General features: G+C 40.5%; 5 protein-coding genes across 25 annotated transcripts in view; 2 read left to right on the top strand and 3 right to left on the bottom strand.

Moving 5' to 3' along the window:
- smog (G-protein coupled receptor 158 smog) overlaps positions 1-5,765 on the bottom strand; it is a 32,474-nt gene extending 26,709 nt beyond the window's left edge. For 7 of the 15 annotated variants that reach the window (XM_089466107.1, XM_018002650.2, XM_089466116.1 and 4 more), the window contains exons 1-2: positions 5,609-5,763; positions 3,476-3,919 (exon numbers count right to left, since the gene is read on the bottom strand). The gene's annotated coding sequence lies outside the window, so the exon portion shown is untranslated. Of the gene's footprint in view, positions 1-3,475; positions 4,036-5,550 lie in introns of all 15 variants that reach the window. The other 8 variants (XM_089466108.1, XM_089466110.1, XM_089466113.1 and 5 more) reach the window with 8 other exon arrangements.
- Positions 5,766-5,876: 111 nt separating this feature from the next.
- Positions 5,877-7,981, bottom strand: Mon1 (vacuolar fusion protein MON1 homolog). Its single transcript, XM_018002672.2, has 3 exons — positions 7,302-7,981; positions 7,052-7,203; positions 5,877-6,991 (listed from the first exon to the last, which is right to left on the bottom strand). The coding sequence occupies exons 1-3, from the start codon at positions 7,937-7,939 to the stop codon at positions 6,150-6,152; spliced, it is 1,632 nt and encodes a 543-aa protein (XP_017858161.1). The 5' UTR covers positions 7,940-7,981; the 3' UTR covers positions 5,877-6,149.
- Positions 7,982-8,035: 54 nt separating this feature from the next.
- Positions 8,036-9,063, top strand: mRpS2 (mitochondrial ribosomal protein S2). Its single transcript, XM_018002679.2, has 2 exons — positions 8,036-8,150; positions 8,207-9,063. Exons 1-2 carry the CDS (start codon positions 8,126-8,128, stop codon positions 8,995-8,997), a joined length of 816 nt encoding a protein of 271 aa, XP_017858168.1. The 5' UTR covers positions 8,036-8,125; the 3' UTR covers positions 8,998-9,063.
- A 201-nt stretch (positions 9,064-9,264) lies between these two features.
- LOC108610520 (uncharacterized) lies at positions 9,265-11,137 on the bottom strand. Its single transcript, XM_018002673.2, has one exon. It carries the CDS (start codon positions 10,969-10,971, stop codon positions 9,418-9,420), a length of 1,554 nt encoding a protein of 517 aa, XP_017858162.1. The 5' UTR covers positions 10,972-11,137; the 3' UTR covers positions 9,265-9,417.
- A 133-nt stretch (positions 11,138-11,270) lies between these two features.
- Positions 11,271-18,129, top strand: mxt (Eukaryotic translation initiation factor mextil). Of its 7 annotated transcripts, XM_018002663.2 has the most exons (10): positions 11,271-11,429; positions 12,617-13,229; positions 13,296-13,638; positions 13,736-13,807; positions 14,145-14,205; positions 14,460-14,797; positions 14,864-14,937; positions 15,000-15,402; positions 15,491-15,609; positions 17,043-18,129. In XM_018002663.2, exons 2-10 carry the CDS (start codon positions 12,828-12,830, stop codon positions 17,154-17,156), a joined length of 1,926 nt encoding a protein of 641 aa, XP_017858152.1. In that variant the 5' UTR covers positions 11,271-11,429; positions 12,617-12,827; the 3' UTR covers positions 17,157-18,129. The 7 variants fall into 7 exon arrangements, with proteins under 7 accessions (XP_017858152.1, XP_017858150.1, XP_017858151.1 ...); XM_018002661.2 differs by having other exon boundaries at positions 14,460-14,937; XM_018002662.2 differs by lacking the exon at positions 17,043-18,129 and adding an exon at positions 15,725-15,964 and having other exon boundaries at positions 14,460-14,937.
- Positions 18,130-18,218: the final 89 nt, after the last annotated feature.

The following is an 18,218-nucleotide window of genomic DNA, read 5'->3' as shown; positions in this document are numbered from 1 at the left end:
GACTAGCTGGCGGCTGTAAGGCAGACATCCCGCCCACATCCCAGTGTAAATGTTCGCATAAAAGTTGAATGATAGTTTGAAGCGCCGGCAGCTGAAATCACGAGCCCGAAGAACGTCCGAAACAAGTCAGAGCAAAGACACTTGCAACTGTGGCCGCGTGAAGGCAGCGAACTAGAGAGCCAGCACAGCCAGGACAGCCAGGACAGTCAGGACAGCCCAATTGTCAGATTGTCAGATTGTTGGCTTGTGGGCTGGCCAGATTGCCCGATTGCCAAGATTGGCCCAACGACGCTTGTCTGGCTATGTAAACAAGCGTCATTTCGAATTGCATTTGAAGCGTTTGCAAGGCTTTGCATTGGGGCACACGCTCGCACAGCTGGACTTACACGGCTGCTTCATTAGCGTCAACTTGTGCGCACAACATGGCGTATGATTAATATGATTATACTCAGTGCCAGGCTAGCTAATTGCCAATAGAGCATGTTGCATAAGAGTAATTGCATTGAGTGAGCCAAAGGAACTGTTCAAGGTGAATATATATATACCTGGGTTGACCATGCCAATTAGGCTCGTCTCAAAACCTAGATCTGGGTTCAATATATAGCAGATGTTATGCATATGTATGTGTGTATATATGCCCAGACGTTGGCATGCTTCGACCGAGCCCTTGACAGACAATTTTCGGGTCATAGAATGGAAAAGTAACGGAACGAAATGCTTGGCCTGGAAAGAGGCAATAAAATTTGGTCAAAAGCAGAAGCATAGATAAGCGTCAAACAGTTCACACATTTTGCTCAGGCCAATCCGTTGCACAGTTCCGTCTCTCTCTCTCCCCCCTCTCTCTCTCTCTGTCTCTTGCTCGGTCTTTCTCTCTCTCAAGCAAGAAACACGCCATCCCGTTTACCCAGTCACAAGTGCGCTCAAGCGTGAATATTAAACGTTTGCTGTCGCATGGTGGCCAACTGGGCGGGACGTGAACGTCAGCGGAGGCGTGGCAGTAGCGGGAGCCATGTGGAGACTGAGAATAGCATCCCTTACGCAACCGCAGCGATGATATTGAAAACTTTGCTGGAAAACTTGAAGTAAAACTTTTGCGAAATAAATAAAGAGCGCAGATCCGAAACATTTTGAATAACGGCTTCCCTTACAACAAATGTGTTGCGTAGTGTAATTTGAATATTAAAATTATAAATTGAATAATTGCTAGAGAGAAAGTAAAGGGAGAACTTAAGTGTTGGAGGAGGGTAAGATGAACACATTTATAATATATATTATAATTATTTTATTTGTTTAAATTAAATTTTAAAGTCTTTCATCTCATAATAATAATATAAATTTGTGTAAAATTTAATGATAAAATAATGGAAAAGTGCTGAAAAAATGTTTTTGAAGCTATTTGGAAAATGTTACAGCAAAAGGAATCGATACTTAAAAGATATAATATTCATATATGATATACACATATTCATAAATTATATTTACAATAGAATCATATAGTCAACTGCACAAACAAATTGTTTGCTTAAGAATGCAGTATAAATTTATAAATAAGTATGTCTGAATATTAAAGTTTAAAACCTTGCAGAAAAATAAATATGTTACGACTAATACACACACATGCAATTTGCGAGTGTGCTGCGAAAATGTGTAAAAAATCTAAAATGTATTTTGTATGGAGCAAAAGTTGTAGCGATTAGGCAACAGGCGTGTTCAAAGACGCCTTTAAATCATAAATTGAAACCACAGGAATGCATATTAATATGCAAAGCACGCCAAGCCAGCAGAGAGTGAGGGAGAAAGACAGAAAGAGAGAGAGCGAGAGAGCGCGTGAGCGAGAGAGAGATCGAGCGTTGAGTTGAGGGAGGCAGCTGTGCGGGGGGAAATGTGTGAGTCAACATAATGAATTATGCCACGCCTAACGAGACAGCAGAGCAGCCAGCTTGGCGCTAGAAATGCTGCTGCCTCTGCCTCTGCCGCTGCCGCTGCTGCTGCTGCTGCTGAGCCAGAGAAATCCAATAAAAATTCAATAAATTCCGCACAATGCTCGTAATGTTGCCTGCCCCGTGTCTAAGGATGTGTGTGTGTGTGTGTGTGTTTGAGTGAGTGTATGTGTGCGTATGCGTGGGGCATAAGCTGAACGAATGGCGTTCAGCACGTTGGGTTAAACGAGCTGCCAGCCACGACTCAGACACGAGTCAGCCGTGACGCTGGCATGTACGTGTGCACGACAAGAATGAAATAACATTCTATAATTAATGCATAACTATAAATAATTAATAAATAATAAAAATAATACTTTCAATCAATTTAATCACATATTTTATTAAATATGATTAACGCATAAATATAATTAATGTTTGTTAATGTGTGCACTTGTTTTTCGCTGTGTACATACACACGCGTACGCACGCACGCATACACGCTTAATTTACGTGCGTTTTTTTCAATTACTTATGGCGCCTAAAAATAGGCAGAGCCAAAGGCCAAGAAAATGTGACCGGAAGTCGCTGTAGACCCCATGAAATATGGCACAAACACACACACACAGAGACACATACATACGCGTACAGAAATATACAAAGCACGAGTAGAAAAAATTAAATTTCTGCCGCATGTTGAGTCATTAATTGACGTCAAAAATAGGGTTAATATACTCACACACACACACACACACGCACATAGATAGCTCTATAGAGATGCTGTTTCCGACTTCCGCCCACTGCCTCTCCCACTCCCGCCCTGTTTGCCCTATATCATGTCAACACAGTCATCAAGCAACTGTCGTTTGAAATTGCTGTCGACCTTTTTGTGTGCTGCCTGGCAGGCAAATGATGCCTATTTGATCAGCAGCCGGGCAAAAGGATAAGCAAAATGAAGCGCACATCCACAAAACAACAAAGAAACTGTAGAGAAAAAAATATATTGAAGAAAAAGAAAATAAAGAGCGAATAAAAATAAACGAAAGAGCAGCAAAGGATTGCGTACGAGCCATCATGTTAAACGAATCCATAGACGAAAGCCACATTGTTCTATGTCCTTTTTGACGCATACACAGTCTAAAGTAGGGTCTCCTTGCCGTTCATTTAAATTGTGAAACTATTTAAAGTAATCGCTGGAAAAATTTATAATTTGGGCTTGTCTGATTTGTAGACAGGATTCAATGTATTATGAAGATATGAAAGAGATTTATAACGCTATAAAGCACAGCTAAAGCTTAGTTTAGGATTATTAAATTGAAATATGATATAAAACATGAATATAAGGTGCTGATAATATAAACTTGTAAAATTATAAATTGGCAATTTTACTAATATATTTCTAGTATATACAACAAGTTTTATTATTATTATTATTTAATTGAATTTGTGAAAATCATTTCGAAGTGCAGGGTATCTCTAGATTGAGCTGGGCGCTAGAGCTCATCGCTTTTTTGTTGTTTTTCGGCATAATGTAGAAATGAGAGAGACATACTAACCTAAAGTCGTAGGCTGGCTGGGTCAGCATTTAACCAGGAACCTCTTCTTGTACTCCTTATTGCCATTCAGTTGTTGTTGTTGCTATTATTCGCGTTGTAGCTGCTGTTGCTTATTTACTTTTTTGGTGTTTGTTTCTATGTAAATTTTGAAGACCACGCGGCAAAATGTGTGCGCAAATAAAATTAATTCTAAATTGCCGTTTGTAATAGTCGGTGATAGGCGCGCAGTTGTTGTTGTTGCTTTTGCTGTAGTTGTTGATTTGATTTTTGTATATTGTTGCAATTGGTGTTTATTTTTTTATTTATTTTTTTTTTTTTTTTTTTGGTATTTGTAATATAGTAATTTTGCTTTAGATTTAAATTTGATTTTTTGTTATGGCAGCAATTAGATAGCGTTTTAGTTTTGATTGTAATTTTCAACTTAAATTATATGCAACATTATTGCTGTTTGAGTTAGTTGAAAATTAAAAATTAAATATTTAATTTGAATTATGACATAATTCATATTAATTCATAATTATTTTATAAGATGCATGTAGGGTTGTAGTTCTTTTTAATCACTATTTAAATAATAGTTTTACACTCAAAATCTGCTCTCAAAGCGCTATTTTCGAATATAAATTTATCCTAAAAGTAGGCAATACAATTTATACTCCACAAGCTTGCGACGCATGTTTTCTGTTGCCTACTTTTTTGCGCCAGAAGTAAAATAAATAATGTGTTTCTTCTCTTTTCCAATCACCGATGCTGTGCAGTATTTTACGAGCTGTGTGTGTGTGCTTCTTTTTTTTATTAAAATAACTTATTCTCTACGGGCAAATGTTTGCGCAAAATTTCCAATTATTAAAAAATTCAAGTATATTGCTGCACTTAAAAAGTTTACTGCAAACGCGCACACAAACAGATAGAAAGAAACGACATTGCGAAGCCATAAAAGCCAAACAGAGAGCAAAAAAGAAAACTTTTGCCGCAAAAATAGATTCCTACACTTCTGTTTCTGTTTTCGCTTTTGCTTATAAGGAAAACTGACAGCAAAACACGCGCGCGTTTTACCAGCTTTGCTACTGCTACCGCTACTTCTTCTTCTTCTTCTTTAGCTGCCTGCTTTCAAAAAATTACTCTAGGATACACAAAAAGACACGCCGTGGCCATGTTGCTGTATATATGTATGTACGTGTGTATTTGTCGCTGTGCGTGTGTGCGTATATTTTGCCCAAAGGTAAAACTTTGGCTGGCAGGACGACTTGTTGTTTTTGCTCTACTGCTGTTGACTGGCTGTTGATATAATCATGAGAGCACGAATTTGGCTTAAAAAGCGGAAGACAAATTAACGACGAATGGCTGAGCAAACGGAATGAAAGCGAAACGCATGGACGGAAAAGTGCACGAGAAATGTGTATAAAAATACATTTAGTAATAAATTAAATGATTTGCACACTAACCCCAAACACAAACACACTTATACAGATACACATGCATACTCTCACGCACACAGATACATAACACGCGCGCAAAACTAACGAAGCGGCGCGGCAGCAGTGACAGCATAAAATACACACACAGAAACACATGCTAGCAAGCTCACACACATAGAGCAAAAGGACATGAACATAAATACATAAATAGTAGTATATTCGCTGCTTGATTTCTGCCTATTTTCGTGCACAGTAGGCGCCACACTGTGTGTGTGTGCGTGTGCGTGGGTGAGGGTGTAGGTCGAAGAAGGCGACGTGTATTAATGCCGCTGCCGCTGCTGCTGTCGTCGTCGCCGTCGCCGTCGCCGTCACTGCCCGCCGTAGCTTAGCGCGCAAAAACCGACAGATACACGAACATTTAACACCCAAAAAAATGCGTAGCGCATGCTAAAAAGGGAGCAAGCAGGCGGCGACAGAGCAGCAGCAGCAGCAGCAGAAGCAGTCGTGGCAATGGCAGCAGCACATAAAAAGTAGTAGATATATACTACATAATTTCATCACGATTGCTTATTGCACGTATTATATTTATTGCACTTTCATTTGCTTTTCGCTCATCTAGGCGCATAGCACTAGTCCACATTTTTTTCATGCTTAACTTGCATTTGTATGTATTTGTGTGTTTGCTGGGTTTTTCTTATATTTTTTGTAATGCCTTTACCGCACTTTAATTTCCTGGCGCGTCTTCGTACCGCACACGCGTATATCCTGTACTCAACTGAGAAAGCATTTTTTATGTTAAGTGAGCAGGATAACGACGACGAGTATGAAAAAGCTTTGCGGATGGCGCAGCCAACATTAATGGAGTTGCGTTTTGCGTGCAGCCAACTTCAAGGCGTTTCACCTCAGCACCGTTCCGCAACTGTTTGCGACTTGAACGGGCGCCAATATTTAAAATACTTACTGAACAGAGAAGAAATGCTCTAAGTTTCATTTTCATTTTTAAAGTTTACTTAATGCTTTAAATTACAAATTTACATGCTTATGAAATGGCATACATATATGTATAAAAGTTAGTATATATATAGACGCTGTTACAACGGCAGCACAACAACATCGTCTCTCATTAGCAGGCATTCATTACATACACACATATACGTGTATGTAGAAATTGATATAAACAATTGAATGTGTCATAGATCATTATAGCTATACAAAATGCGGGAAATTTATCGTAACTAACACATATTTTTAGAATAGTTTTAAAATGTCGGATGATTACGTATAAAGAACACATCGTATTCTTTCTCGATCCATTTGATCAACTTGGCCACATAGTCAATGACCGTTGCCTTATCCACAATAGACTCGAAGACAGCATATAGTTCATATGTGGCCGTTACCCAGGCGAGCACCACCTCACGCTCCTTCACCTCATAGATAAGTTTCAGAGGGCGCGAGTTGTTGTGTATGCGATGCAGTAGATCACAGTAAATAGCTTCCAGACGTTCGAATCCGGCCAGCGATTTGTACGGATGCTTGAGCATGGGACAGAGGAGCTGGGCCGTCGCCTTTGGTTTGTAAAGAAAATGTCGCAGCTCAGGTACGCTTTGCACCTGCTGATACAGTTTGACATTGTGGGATTGCTTTAGCTCGTCGTTAATGGCCTGCAGGCATAGACTGCGGCGTAGCTTCTCTGTGATGCGTTCCTTGGCCTCTGATAGAGTGTGAAATGCATCCCGATCCACGGACATGAGCAGCAGGCACGCTGGGCAATCGTCAGCCAAATAGGAAACATGCGCATGTAAATAGCCATTCATATCGAACTTAGGCAGGCAAATGGGCGTCCAATTCTCAGAGTTCTTAAACGACTCGGAGCACTCGATCAGATTGAATATTATACGCAGATCCGCCGGATGTATAGAATATTTCTTTAAACGCACCAATGTGATCAACCTGTTGTTGGCTATGAGCACCGCAAACACTAGATTCTTGATTTTGGAACAGTTGCTCTGTATAGCGCTAACAATATTGGAACGCACCGCCGTGGGCAGCGGAAAGACTCGTATCGAATTGGTCAAAAAGGTAAAAATGTTGTTCGTAACTGCAAGCAATAAATGACAATTTTATATACGACGAATTGCAATTTTTATTAAGAATTTACCTTTGGCATGGCTGCTATCATTGGCCAACAGATTGAAGATCAATCGCTCGCTGCCGGAAAGCAAACGGCGTAGATCAAAATTTTTCCGCTTCTCGAAGATCTTGGACATGTGTGAATAGGTAAGAGTAGAGAGTATTTGATAGTAGACATCACTGCAAGAATATAAAAATATGATATATTATAAAGTAACTAGAATCGATGGCAATAGACTAGAGCATACTATTTCCATATACCTAAGCTCAACACTTACCTCAGTTGCAGCTGCAGCTGTTGCACGCTCATGTTCGTGCGGGAAGCCGCCACTAGGATGAGCGAGTTGCGCTGCATGAAGGCGAACTTAATGCTGCCTGCATGTATGGAGGTAATTGCATCCTGGCCGAGCTGCACAAAGCTGACCAATGCCTGAATGACGCCGAACAGCGTGGCCAGCTTATCCTCGTTGCCATGCAGTGAATAAATGGGCTTACCCGCTTCGCTTAGTATGAAGATGTGTTTCTTTTGTCCACGCCACACGCTGTCGTGCTGATAATCGTATGTGTCTTCGTCAAGGGCGTTCGTGCTGCCGCTGTCCTCGGTCTTGGCACTGGTGGATGTGCTCAGCGCTAGCGACTCTACGGAGGCGGCCAAGTCTTTTGATTGTCCCGTTGTTGCGGCTGTTTCTGAGTCTGGGCTCAAATTGTTGCGTGTTTGAGGAACCAGCTCATCACGCAGCACCGAGATAATACTATGACCCTGCTGTTCGGCCTCGGCACCGTGTACCGCCTCCTGGTAGAGTTCGCTTGCGCTGAGATCCGCGTCCGTTTCCGGCTCACCTTCAGCATCCATGTACTCACATGTGGAATTCGTGTCGGATGTGGCCGCATTGGGGGGCGTCTTTTCAATTTCCATATTGTTTTCGTTTTAGATTTGCAGTACTATAAACATAAACATTGCAATGACAATCTTGGACCTTTTTTGGGCAACAATTGTTAACTGCTATCGATAATTTGCGATATTTGGATATTTTATGATTATACTTCAACGGTCACACTAATTGCATGTTATGAAAACAGCGGCCAGCGGCGTGCGTGAAAAATGTTTCGGAAGACTTTTAATAACTGTGAGTTTCTAAATTAAAAGATTTATAGATATTAATCGCATATTCTTCCTATATAGTACCACGCCTTAGTCAGCTGTACGCGGTGCCGGCACGCCTACAAAACACACAGACTGCCCAGGCGCCGACACCTGCTGAACCAGAGGACATTGACGTCATTGAACAACGCATCCTCAAACACCCGGATTACTTCCAAGTGAATAATTTGTTTACTGTGCGGGATTTGTTCAATGCGCGCGTACACTATGGTCACAAGGAGGGCTCACTCGACGACCGCATGCGGCCATATATATATGGCAGTCGCTTAGGTCACTTGATCTTCGATCTGGACAAGACGGCTTCCCATTTGCGTGATGCACTCAATTTCGCGGCCCACATTGCTTTCCGAGATGGTATTATATTGTTCTTCAATCGCAATGCGATAAATGCCCATCTAGTTGAAAAGAAGGCCATGGAGGCCGGCGAATTCTCGCACACGCGGTTTTGGCGTGGCGGAATCTTTACAAATGCCAATGTTCAATTTGATGCAGTTACTCGGCTGCCAGATCTGTGTATCTTTCTTAATACACAAAACAATGTAATGGCCCAACATACGGCTGTACGCGATTCAGCCAAAATGGCCATACCCACCATTGGCATCGTCGACAGCAATTGCAATCCCAATTTAATCACGTATCCAGTGCCTGGCAATGATGATTCGCCCGCCGCCGTGGAGCTCTACTGCAATCTATTCAAGGAGGCCATTTGGCGTGGCAAGCGCAAGCGACGAGAACTCTTAGGTTTGCCTCCGCTCGATGAGACACAGTTCAAGAGCAGCCGCAGTCGCTCGAGCAAAGTTAAATCAGGCTAAGCTAATGATATACATTTATATTTGTTGAAACATAATCTATATAATACATACTGTGTTAAAAAACAAGATTTGTATAAATGAAGTCAATTTCATAACGATGGTTATTTATGGCAGCATATATGATATACATGTAATTCGAAGCGTCTTTCAATCTGTCCAATCTATTTTCAACATACTTAAATATTTTAAAAAGCCAACAAGCTTTGTATCCAGGCTGATGGATAACTTGAATTTCGTTTAGGACTCAAACTGTAGAGTCAAGCAAGCCATGGTATAAGTTAATAATTTATTAATTATTTTTACATGAATAGCACAGGCTCCTAAATGACATCGTGATGACATTGCTTATGATAATTATTAATAGAATTATATTATAACCTAAGTGTATCTCTCGCTCCAGGGCAGCGCTCGAGCAGCCTTCTAGGGTGGCAGTAGGGTGCCACCTTTGATGAAGCTGTTTGTGTAATTAGCGTAAAAGGAGCTAGTGGCACTGCTGTTGGCCCCGCTGCCGATGCCACTGCTATTGTTGCTGTCCGTGTCCTGTACGTAGGGATGGCTATTGTACCCAAAGTAACCGCTGTTGCCGCCAATTGGCGGTCCGGACTGCGCCGGAAACTGGCCCACAATGGGTCTCGTTGGATTGTTTGGTATGCTTCCCACATCGCCGCCAATTCCACCTTTAATGGCACGCCCAGTGCCAAACACTTGTTTTCGTACGGGCGGCGGTCCCCGATGAAGTGTATTCTGATCAGTGTTCTTTTGCCATGTGGGATTCACCGGCTTTCGCACAAACACCTGAGCCTGTCCATTGCTTCCGGTCGCTTCTATTTTTCGGTTAGATTGCTGCACCCACTGTTCGGCATGCTTAATGGTTAGCATGGCTTTATGTGCTCCAATATATTCCTCTGCCTTTTGTAGCCGTTCCAATTGCCTCTCGTCCAGCTGATCGCGCGGCAATTTGCTGAGACGTTGCACAGTACGTTTCCAATTATGAAATTCACGATTCTTGAATGGCTTCATCGCCTGTCGGTATTCGCGCCACTGGCGCTGGCGATCTTCTTTGGTGCCCGGCGGCGCTTCTTCTAGTGGTGGAGGCGCCTCAGGTCGCTGTATCCATTTACCATCAATTTGCACAAAAGTCCCGCCACATTTTTTCTTCTTCACAATTTTATTCGATGTTGAGTTGTTGGAGGAGCTGTTAGTACTGTTGCAGCTGCCTCCCGGTGGTGGTGGTGGTGGTGGTGGCATCAATGCCGCATCTAACAATGCATTGTTTGTAGTACTGTTGGTATTATTACTGCTGCTGTTATTGTTGTTGCTGTTGCTGTCCTTGTTGTTGGTGTTGGCTTTATATTTCTTGTTAGGCTGACTGTTTTGGTTCTGGTTTTGTTTGTTTTGCCGCTGTTTATCCCTGGGCACAAGATTCCATGAGCTGGGACACTTGGGCATGGGTGGTTGTATTGGTGGTGGTCGATGTTGTGGCGACATCATGTCCTCCCAAAAAGGTGGTGGCTGTAAGGGTCGATGGTTGCGCGGGCCTGGTCCTGGACCCATATTTCCCATATTACCCATGTTGCCCATATTACCCATGTTACATCCGGAAGGCATCATTGGCGGTGGTCCGCATGGACCGGGTCCGTGTCCGTGACCAAAGTTACCAAAACCCATGGACATCAAGGGAAAGGGCAATGGCGGTGGTCGGCTTAGAGGCGGAAACGAATTGTTGATGTTATTGATATTGTTGTTGTGATTATTATTGTAAATGCGATTATTGCCCTGTGGTCTGTTGTCATTCTTATGGTTCTTGCGACTGTTGCGAGTTGCCTGAGCATCCCCTGGCTGCTCCTTGGGCTCTCTACTCTTCTTCCAATCGGCAAAAGACATTCGCAAAGGTTTTGCATCACTGTCCTTGACGCTATCATTTTTCACCGCTTGTGGCGGCGTCACATCCTCTTTGGCTGAATTTTCAGCCATTATTTGTGTCGATATTTACACAACAAATAACTGAAAATCAGTAGAGCAAACGAGAGTTTTCAGAAAAATTTGTGGAACACGACCGATATTCCAGCTCTACGATTCGCCAGGGCTTCTGAGCCACCCTGCTATAATAAGGCTGCTAAAAAATAAAATACGACAGAGTGGCAGCCCTATATAGTACTATCGGCATTTCTGATTTCAGAACAGTAAAACAAAATTGTCTGCTATCGATATTCTATATAAAAACTATATAAAAGTTTGCAGGAATTTTGTAATATAACAATAAAGCAAATTAAAAACCCAAATAACCCAAATACTTATAAAGTGAATAAAAATTTTTAATTAAACAATGAATCGCCACTCCATTGATAGCCATCGAAAATACTAAAAATTGCAATCGCTATCGATAGTACCGATGACTGTTTTGCAGATCTAGTAGTCGCTGAGATTTTTTGGTAAGCTTTCACATAGCTATTTCATTAAAATAGACCAGACCAGAGTGAAATACACTGCATAAAAGTAGTTTAATTCTCGTATTTGTTTAACGCGACAGTTTTTTGTTCAATCATTCTTCAGCATAGTGTCCCAAAGACGCAGCTGCAAGTGAAGCACTGCTGCGCAGTCTACGCGTAGTTTCCAACTAGCGACTAGCGTTGGCACATACATATTATTACTTAATTTAGAACAAAAATCCGTAGGAAATTTGCTTTATATACGCACAATTACTTAACTAAAACAAATTGTGTGTAAGTTAGAATGTAAAGTGATTTTGTTAGCATCGTGCGTAAAAGACACACGCCTTGTCCTACGCCCCAGGCTACGCAAGCAGCGCTGCCAGCGTCGACGTCGCTGTCGCTGCTACAGTCATATTTGTTGTTGCTATTCTCGACATATGATTCAATAAGTGGGCAAGATCGCTGCGCGCAATGACAGTTTCTTTTTAGCTCTTGTAATATTTCTAAATGCTATTTAAAACCAGAATCTTTGAATCTGCGCCACAGCATAAAAACGCAACTTAGGGACAATTAGCCGCAGCAACTGTAAATGCGTTCCGCGTATTTTTTTTTGTTAATGAAACTTAAATGCCGAACGCACACATATACACATACTCATACTGAAGTATACAAATGGCCATTGTGCCCGTTTTATGCAAACGCTTTTGGAATTTGTGTGCGCAATTATAATTCGTAAGTGATTCATGGTGGCGCCTTTCATTGCTGACGATAAATATATGTGCTAAAAGCACTCTTCTTGATTATGGCTAGCTAAAGTGAGCAGCACTGAAAACTATAATAAATCTAATTTTTTATCAGTTTCAACCTTAAGTTTCTTATCACAGTTGCAAATGATATACACCGTGCATACATTATGTATATGTATGAATGTAGATAAATTATATTTGAGCACTTGCGTCGCAGTTTCTGAATGAAGCCGCTAGGAGCAAATTTTTGTAACAGTCAATATAACATAAGCAATGTCAAACGATATCGATAACAGATAAAGTTCGATTTGTTGATAAGTTTAATTTAAAATTTTCATATAAAAAAGGAAATTTAAGCGTAAAGTGGAAAATTGTTCCACTGTTCCCTTTTAGTTAATCAATATATACGATTCGTTCACATTTCTACATTTTGTTTTGCAGGGGGAGGTGCGGAAACGCTTCTACGACTTCTTTCACACAATTTCTGCAACATACACACCCACGCAGACATCAACAATAAGCAAACGAACGAACTTAAAAAAAAAAAAAAAAAAAACAACCACCCGGAGATAAGAAAACAGAACTTTTAAGCCAACAATAGCCACTAATCGAAACTGGGCTAGGATAGAAAAAAAGTGAAAACAGAGGCAACATGGCGCACACACAGCTGGGTAGGGCGGTGAAAAACATTGAGGCGCCGCGTCCGCTCAAGACACAATCGCGCTCATCATTGAAGAACAGCTACCTTGTAATTGAGGAGTTGATACAGTTGATTGACAATGTGACTGTGGGTCTGCAGTCGTGCAATGCGACAACCGAATCGATAACATTGCTGTTGCATAATTTGCGTGTCCATGGGCCGCAGCTGGAGGCCGTGTCCAAGGATACGCTGGATCGTGCATTCGTTGTGTTTCGCAATGCTTCGCTGGACGAACGTCTGAACATAATGACACGGCTCAAGCTGCTCGAACTGATTGAATTACGCGCCAATAGCTGGGAAGACAAAGATACAATTGCCTACTACAAGTCAAAGCAGCAAGTGTCCAGCATTGAGGTGGGCAATACACCCAAATTAGAATAAAATTGTTAAATAATAGATTTTTGAATTTCAATATTTCAGTTACCCGCTGAAACATATCAACACGACGCTGCAGGCGTCGTAGGCAACCAGCAAGCCTTTCTCAGCACCTCCCCCACATTTGGCGGCACCGGCGGCGGCGGCAGCAGCATGGGTGCACTTGTTGGCGTCGACTCGGCTGCTGCTGCGGCCTTCAATGCGGCAACGCTTGCTGCCGCTCAGGCAGCGGCGATTGCTGCGGTCGGCTCACCCAATCAGCAGCATCTGTTGTTGCCACCTGGTGCAGTCATACGTAATTCGGGTAAATTTCCCAAGCCCACTAAGATACCGGGAAAAACCTATTGCAAGGATGAGGTGGTCATACGGAACGCCGATTCGGGCAAGGGTAAGTATCAGTTACGTATGATGCTCTGATCATTGCAAAGAGTACATTTATATATAAATATTTGACTATCTGCTGTTTGCAAATTGTCCCAAAATAGTTATGGGCATTAAAGGCCGACGTGTACACATGATCGAGGAACTTAGCGAAACTATAATATCTTTTCAACGAGGTAAAGCGTTCGAAAAAATCTTATCTTAGCTTAATAAACATTTAATAATGTTTTGTCCAAAATCGTTATTCAAATTCTATTTTGAATTATTACTTCCAAATCTTCACAGTTTGCACGCAATTACACTCACTCACGCACACTCACACAAACCACATGTATAAACAGTATTAATGCACACACACAAAATCGCCGCACGTTTAGGTTAAAATCAAAGTTTCGGCTGTTTTCATTTTGTTTAAAGTCTGCTAATTATTTTAATACCAAACATGTAAATAATTTACCATTGTACAATTAAGGATTATCTTTTCTTCTACTAATATTTATGTATCTCACGCAGTCAACCCTGGCGCAAAGGAACGATTGGTGCAGATTACCGGACCCGCAGAAGATAAAATTAAGTAAGTTTTCAATTCAATTTAACATTTGATTAAAAAGTCTTCAACTACTAACAATCGAATAATCAAAAGACGTTTCCGATAAAAAGAACTAGACAAAATTATCGCTTAAAACAAAAAGTTCCTCTTGCAAATGGCGCTGCCACCGTTTTTTCTTATTAAAAAATGTGGCAATGCTACATTGCTGCAAAAATAACTGTTTTACAGTTTTGTCATTTTTCACAAATATTTATCCGCAACATTTACCCATTTTTCAGTTACGCAAAGCAATTGATGGAGGATACCATACGTCGTAATGCCTCACCGGTACGCCTAGAGCCAGCACCATCAGCCGGTGGTGCAGGCGGCTCCTGTTCATCGTTGAACTCTTCCAATTCGGATGATGCCGTCGCCGTGCAGCCGCGCACGCCTAGCGGTAGCAGTAGCCTGGCCAACCGATTGAGCTTCAATTCGGCACAGAATTTCATGACTGCCACAGCTGCGGCGCACCAAATGTCACAGCACCATCAGCAGCAGCAACAGCATCAGGGACAACATCATCACCACCATCAGCAGCAGGTTGCCAATGCGGCTGCGGCGGCAACAGCTGCTGCCGGTAAAGTTATACGTCCCAATCAGCAGCTGCTAATGCATTCATATTCCACAAACGATGCTTCCGTAGGTGAATACAAATTCACGGTCAATGTGGGCCAACATCTCATCAAGATCACAGGCGACTGCTGCGAGTTAGTGCGTGTAAGTATTCTTTCATTTTGTTAACTCTCGGATCAGATAAATAAATCTTTCATATCGAACAGGTGGCCAAACTCGTCTTGGATGATTACTTTAGTAGTTCCGAGTTCTTGGCCTCAATGGAGGCGGGCGCAGCTTTCGATGGCACTTCAATGGTTAGTCCAGTTACAACGCCTTCTACACCTTTGCCCGGCTCAGGACCACCGCAGTTTATGTTGGGCAACGCGCTGCCGCTGGCCGATAGTGGCATTGGACTGAACTATGCGGCTGGGCAAGGCAACAATAATGGTGATGGCGATGATGAGGTATTTGTAGATTCTACTGCATCCAATGGTGGCAGCAGTCAGAATGGTTTGGCACGCTCGCGACGCAGTCATTTCTCACGCAAGGAGTCAACGCCTGAAACAAAAGCAGCACGCGAAAAGGTTGAAGAAGACAACGAGGTCAATCGGCTAAAGACGAATACTTGTAAGTTCTCAGAAGCGGTAGATACAGACCCCGACGGAAGCAATTTCAATTCGAGACAAAAACAATTTAAATATGTTTTCATTTACAGCACGCGTCTCGTATGATATTGAACATTTGATGTACTATTCGAAGAGTCCCCATGCCTGGGCTTTGCCAATTGAGTGGGTTAAGATGATGGAAACTGTGCCGTCGATACTTCGCAATAAGGTAATTCCACCAGTTGAGATGCACTTGAAAGCTTCTGCGACAAGTGCTGATATCATTCTTGCACATAATTCATCATTAACAACAACTACTACTACTACTACTACTACAACAACAGTATCAACAGCCAGTAACGGAGTGCCAGCAATCAATCAAGAATCCATTAATGAATGTGACCCCATCAATATTCACCAAAATGCTAGCAATCAAAACATTGTAATTAACAAGCAAACGCAAGCAAAGCTTCTAACTGTAATGCTCGATAGCACAAGCGAACGCAAGCAAATATTATACGAACGAGACGGTAGTCACAACAATCGCAAGCCATCCTCAGAATCAGATCGAAAATTATATAACAAACAATTGCAAATTATAACGAACACAATGGGTGCAGCTGCCACAGCTGGCAAATGTCGCAGCCAGCCACAGCCGCAACCAAATCATCAGAACTCTCAGATCAAGACTATATTTCAGCGCTATAGAGAGAACGACGAGTTCTCACTAGCCATGTGTGATGTGTACTCCAGCGAGGAGCTGAACAACAATCGTGCGCTAACCTAAAGCGCTCTTCTATGCATCAAAGAATTAAATCTCATGACATAGCTATTTATAGTATAGCTTTTTTGTAACCCCAGCAGACGCTAAATAGTTTATAAAATTTGACTCGAAAAAAAAAAGAAAAGATAGAACCTAATACGATCAAATAACAAACCACAACAATGATATACTCAGTATTATATTTAATGAGCAACGCAACAATTTGCTAGTCTTAGGCTCTATACACATTTTGTTGAATACATTTATTTAAACAAAAACATTTGAAAATGAAAAAAAAAAAAATTAATTTTATAACTTTGAAAGGAATCTGTGTTTTGGCTGTGAAACAGATTTAGTGTTCGCTAGAGTTATATATACATATATATATTTAAAGTTGCCGGTCAACGCTTAGTATTGCCCGGAGACAATCCCATATTAACACTAACTCGCGCACACTCACACATATATATACATACACATTGTAATTAATGTTTAACAAGACTAATAACAACTGCAATTGCAAAACTTAGCCTTAACTGTAATATAACTTAGATTTAAGCGTTTTTTCAAAGCATAACCCATTTCAAGTTTTTACACAAATTTATATATATGTGTATATATGTATATATACATACATGCATATATGTAAAATAAAAATGACTTGCAAAGTCGCAGCGCTTGGCCTTATCTATTTGTACATATACATATATTTGATAACCAACCACCTGCCATAACAAACACACACATACATAAGCACGCCACGCCAACACACACGCATACAAACCCACACCCACACACACATTTGCTAAACTGATAAGGTAAGAGCAGAATGTCTTCAGTTTTATATGTCTAATATTAAAATCTGTACTCTGTTAATCACTCATCTCAATTTTGAACAGGATCTGCAGGATGAGAGCCAGCGCTTCGATGGTGAGAAATACCTGGCTAGCATTCAAAGTGCCACCAAACGAAATATTGTGGCCGCCGACGATACCGAAAATGTGGATGAATAACACAGAAGAAAAAAGAAAAACAAAAACAAAAAACAAACGCATAAAATGTAATCAACGAGATTTGACAATAGCTAAATGTTTCTGTGTAGATAGTTGAGTCTGAGTGAGTCCACATCTTACTTAATTTGGTCTCATAAAAGGTCTGAACCTTCTCTTATCTACACAAACTATCTTTCTGTTTTTGTACTCTGCTTTTAGCTTTAGCGTGTCGCGTACATTTCTTAATATTATAAACGACCAAAAACAAAACAAAACAAACAAAAAAATCAAAAACCAATTTCTATGAATTATATAATTACTAACTTAAATTAGGAGCTTTATAAATGAAAACAAAATACCTTCGACGATTTAAATGGAAAAGTTAAATCAAAGTAACTTTCAATCTAACGATGCTCTTAAGTTAAGATAAAAAAGAAAAACGATAAATATTTACTAATATTTAATACACTTACTATGATGATAATTAAATGCAGCTTATTGATGGAACGTTCGATGAAAACTTCATCATAATTCGCATAACGAAAAGCGGTTCGAACATTAACGGCCAAAATCAACGCAAATGCATTTTTATTTCACTAGTGAAACAAAACAAACAAAAATCAACATAAAATGAAAAGCTAATGATTTTTATTTTCTCAAAACAAACATTTTCATATAAAACCATATATCTTATTTGAATGATCCTATTTTCTCAAAACAAAAGGAAATTATGTTTTTGTTGTATTTTTGTCATTTACTTTTGTGTAATGAATATCATTTAAATGAATTGTATTTTGAATTTTCTCTAGTCCAATGCGTTATGGAAACTTTCATGTCTTTATTTTTGGTTTCTAAAATTTAACAAGCCAATGAATTTTTGGAATTTCTGTTTATGTTTTAGCTAATTTATTTAATTTATTATAAATATATTTTCGACAAATGAAAATCGTTTACACATGCAAATACAAATAAATTGAATAAATATCAAAGTGAAGATTTCTTGTGTATTTTTTATATAAGATCACTTCAATTATTTTACCTCAGCTAATTAAGAATTTTCCAAGAGTTTACTTGGTATCTACA

This window comes from Drosophila arizonae, chromosome 3 (genome assembly GCF_054131065.1).
Source record: "Drosophila arizonae isolate 15081-1271.41 chromosome 3, UAZ_ARI_1.0, whole genome shotgun sequence".
NCBI lineage: Eukaryota > Metazoa > Arthropoda > Insecta > Diptera > Drosophilidae > Drosophila > Drosophila arizonae.
The sequence above is the reverse complement of the archived record's forward strand: the minus strand, read 5'-3'. Positions and strand labels throughout refer to the sequence as shown.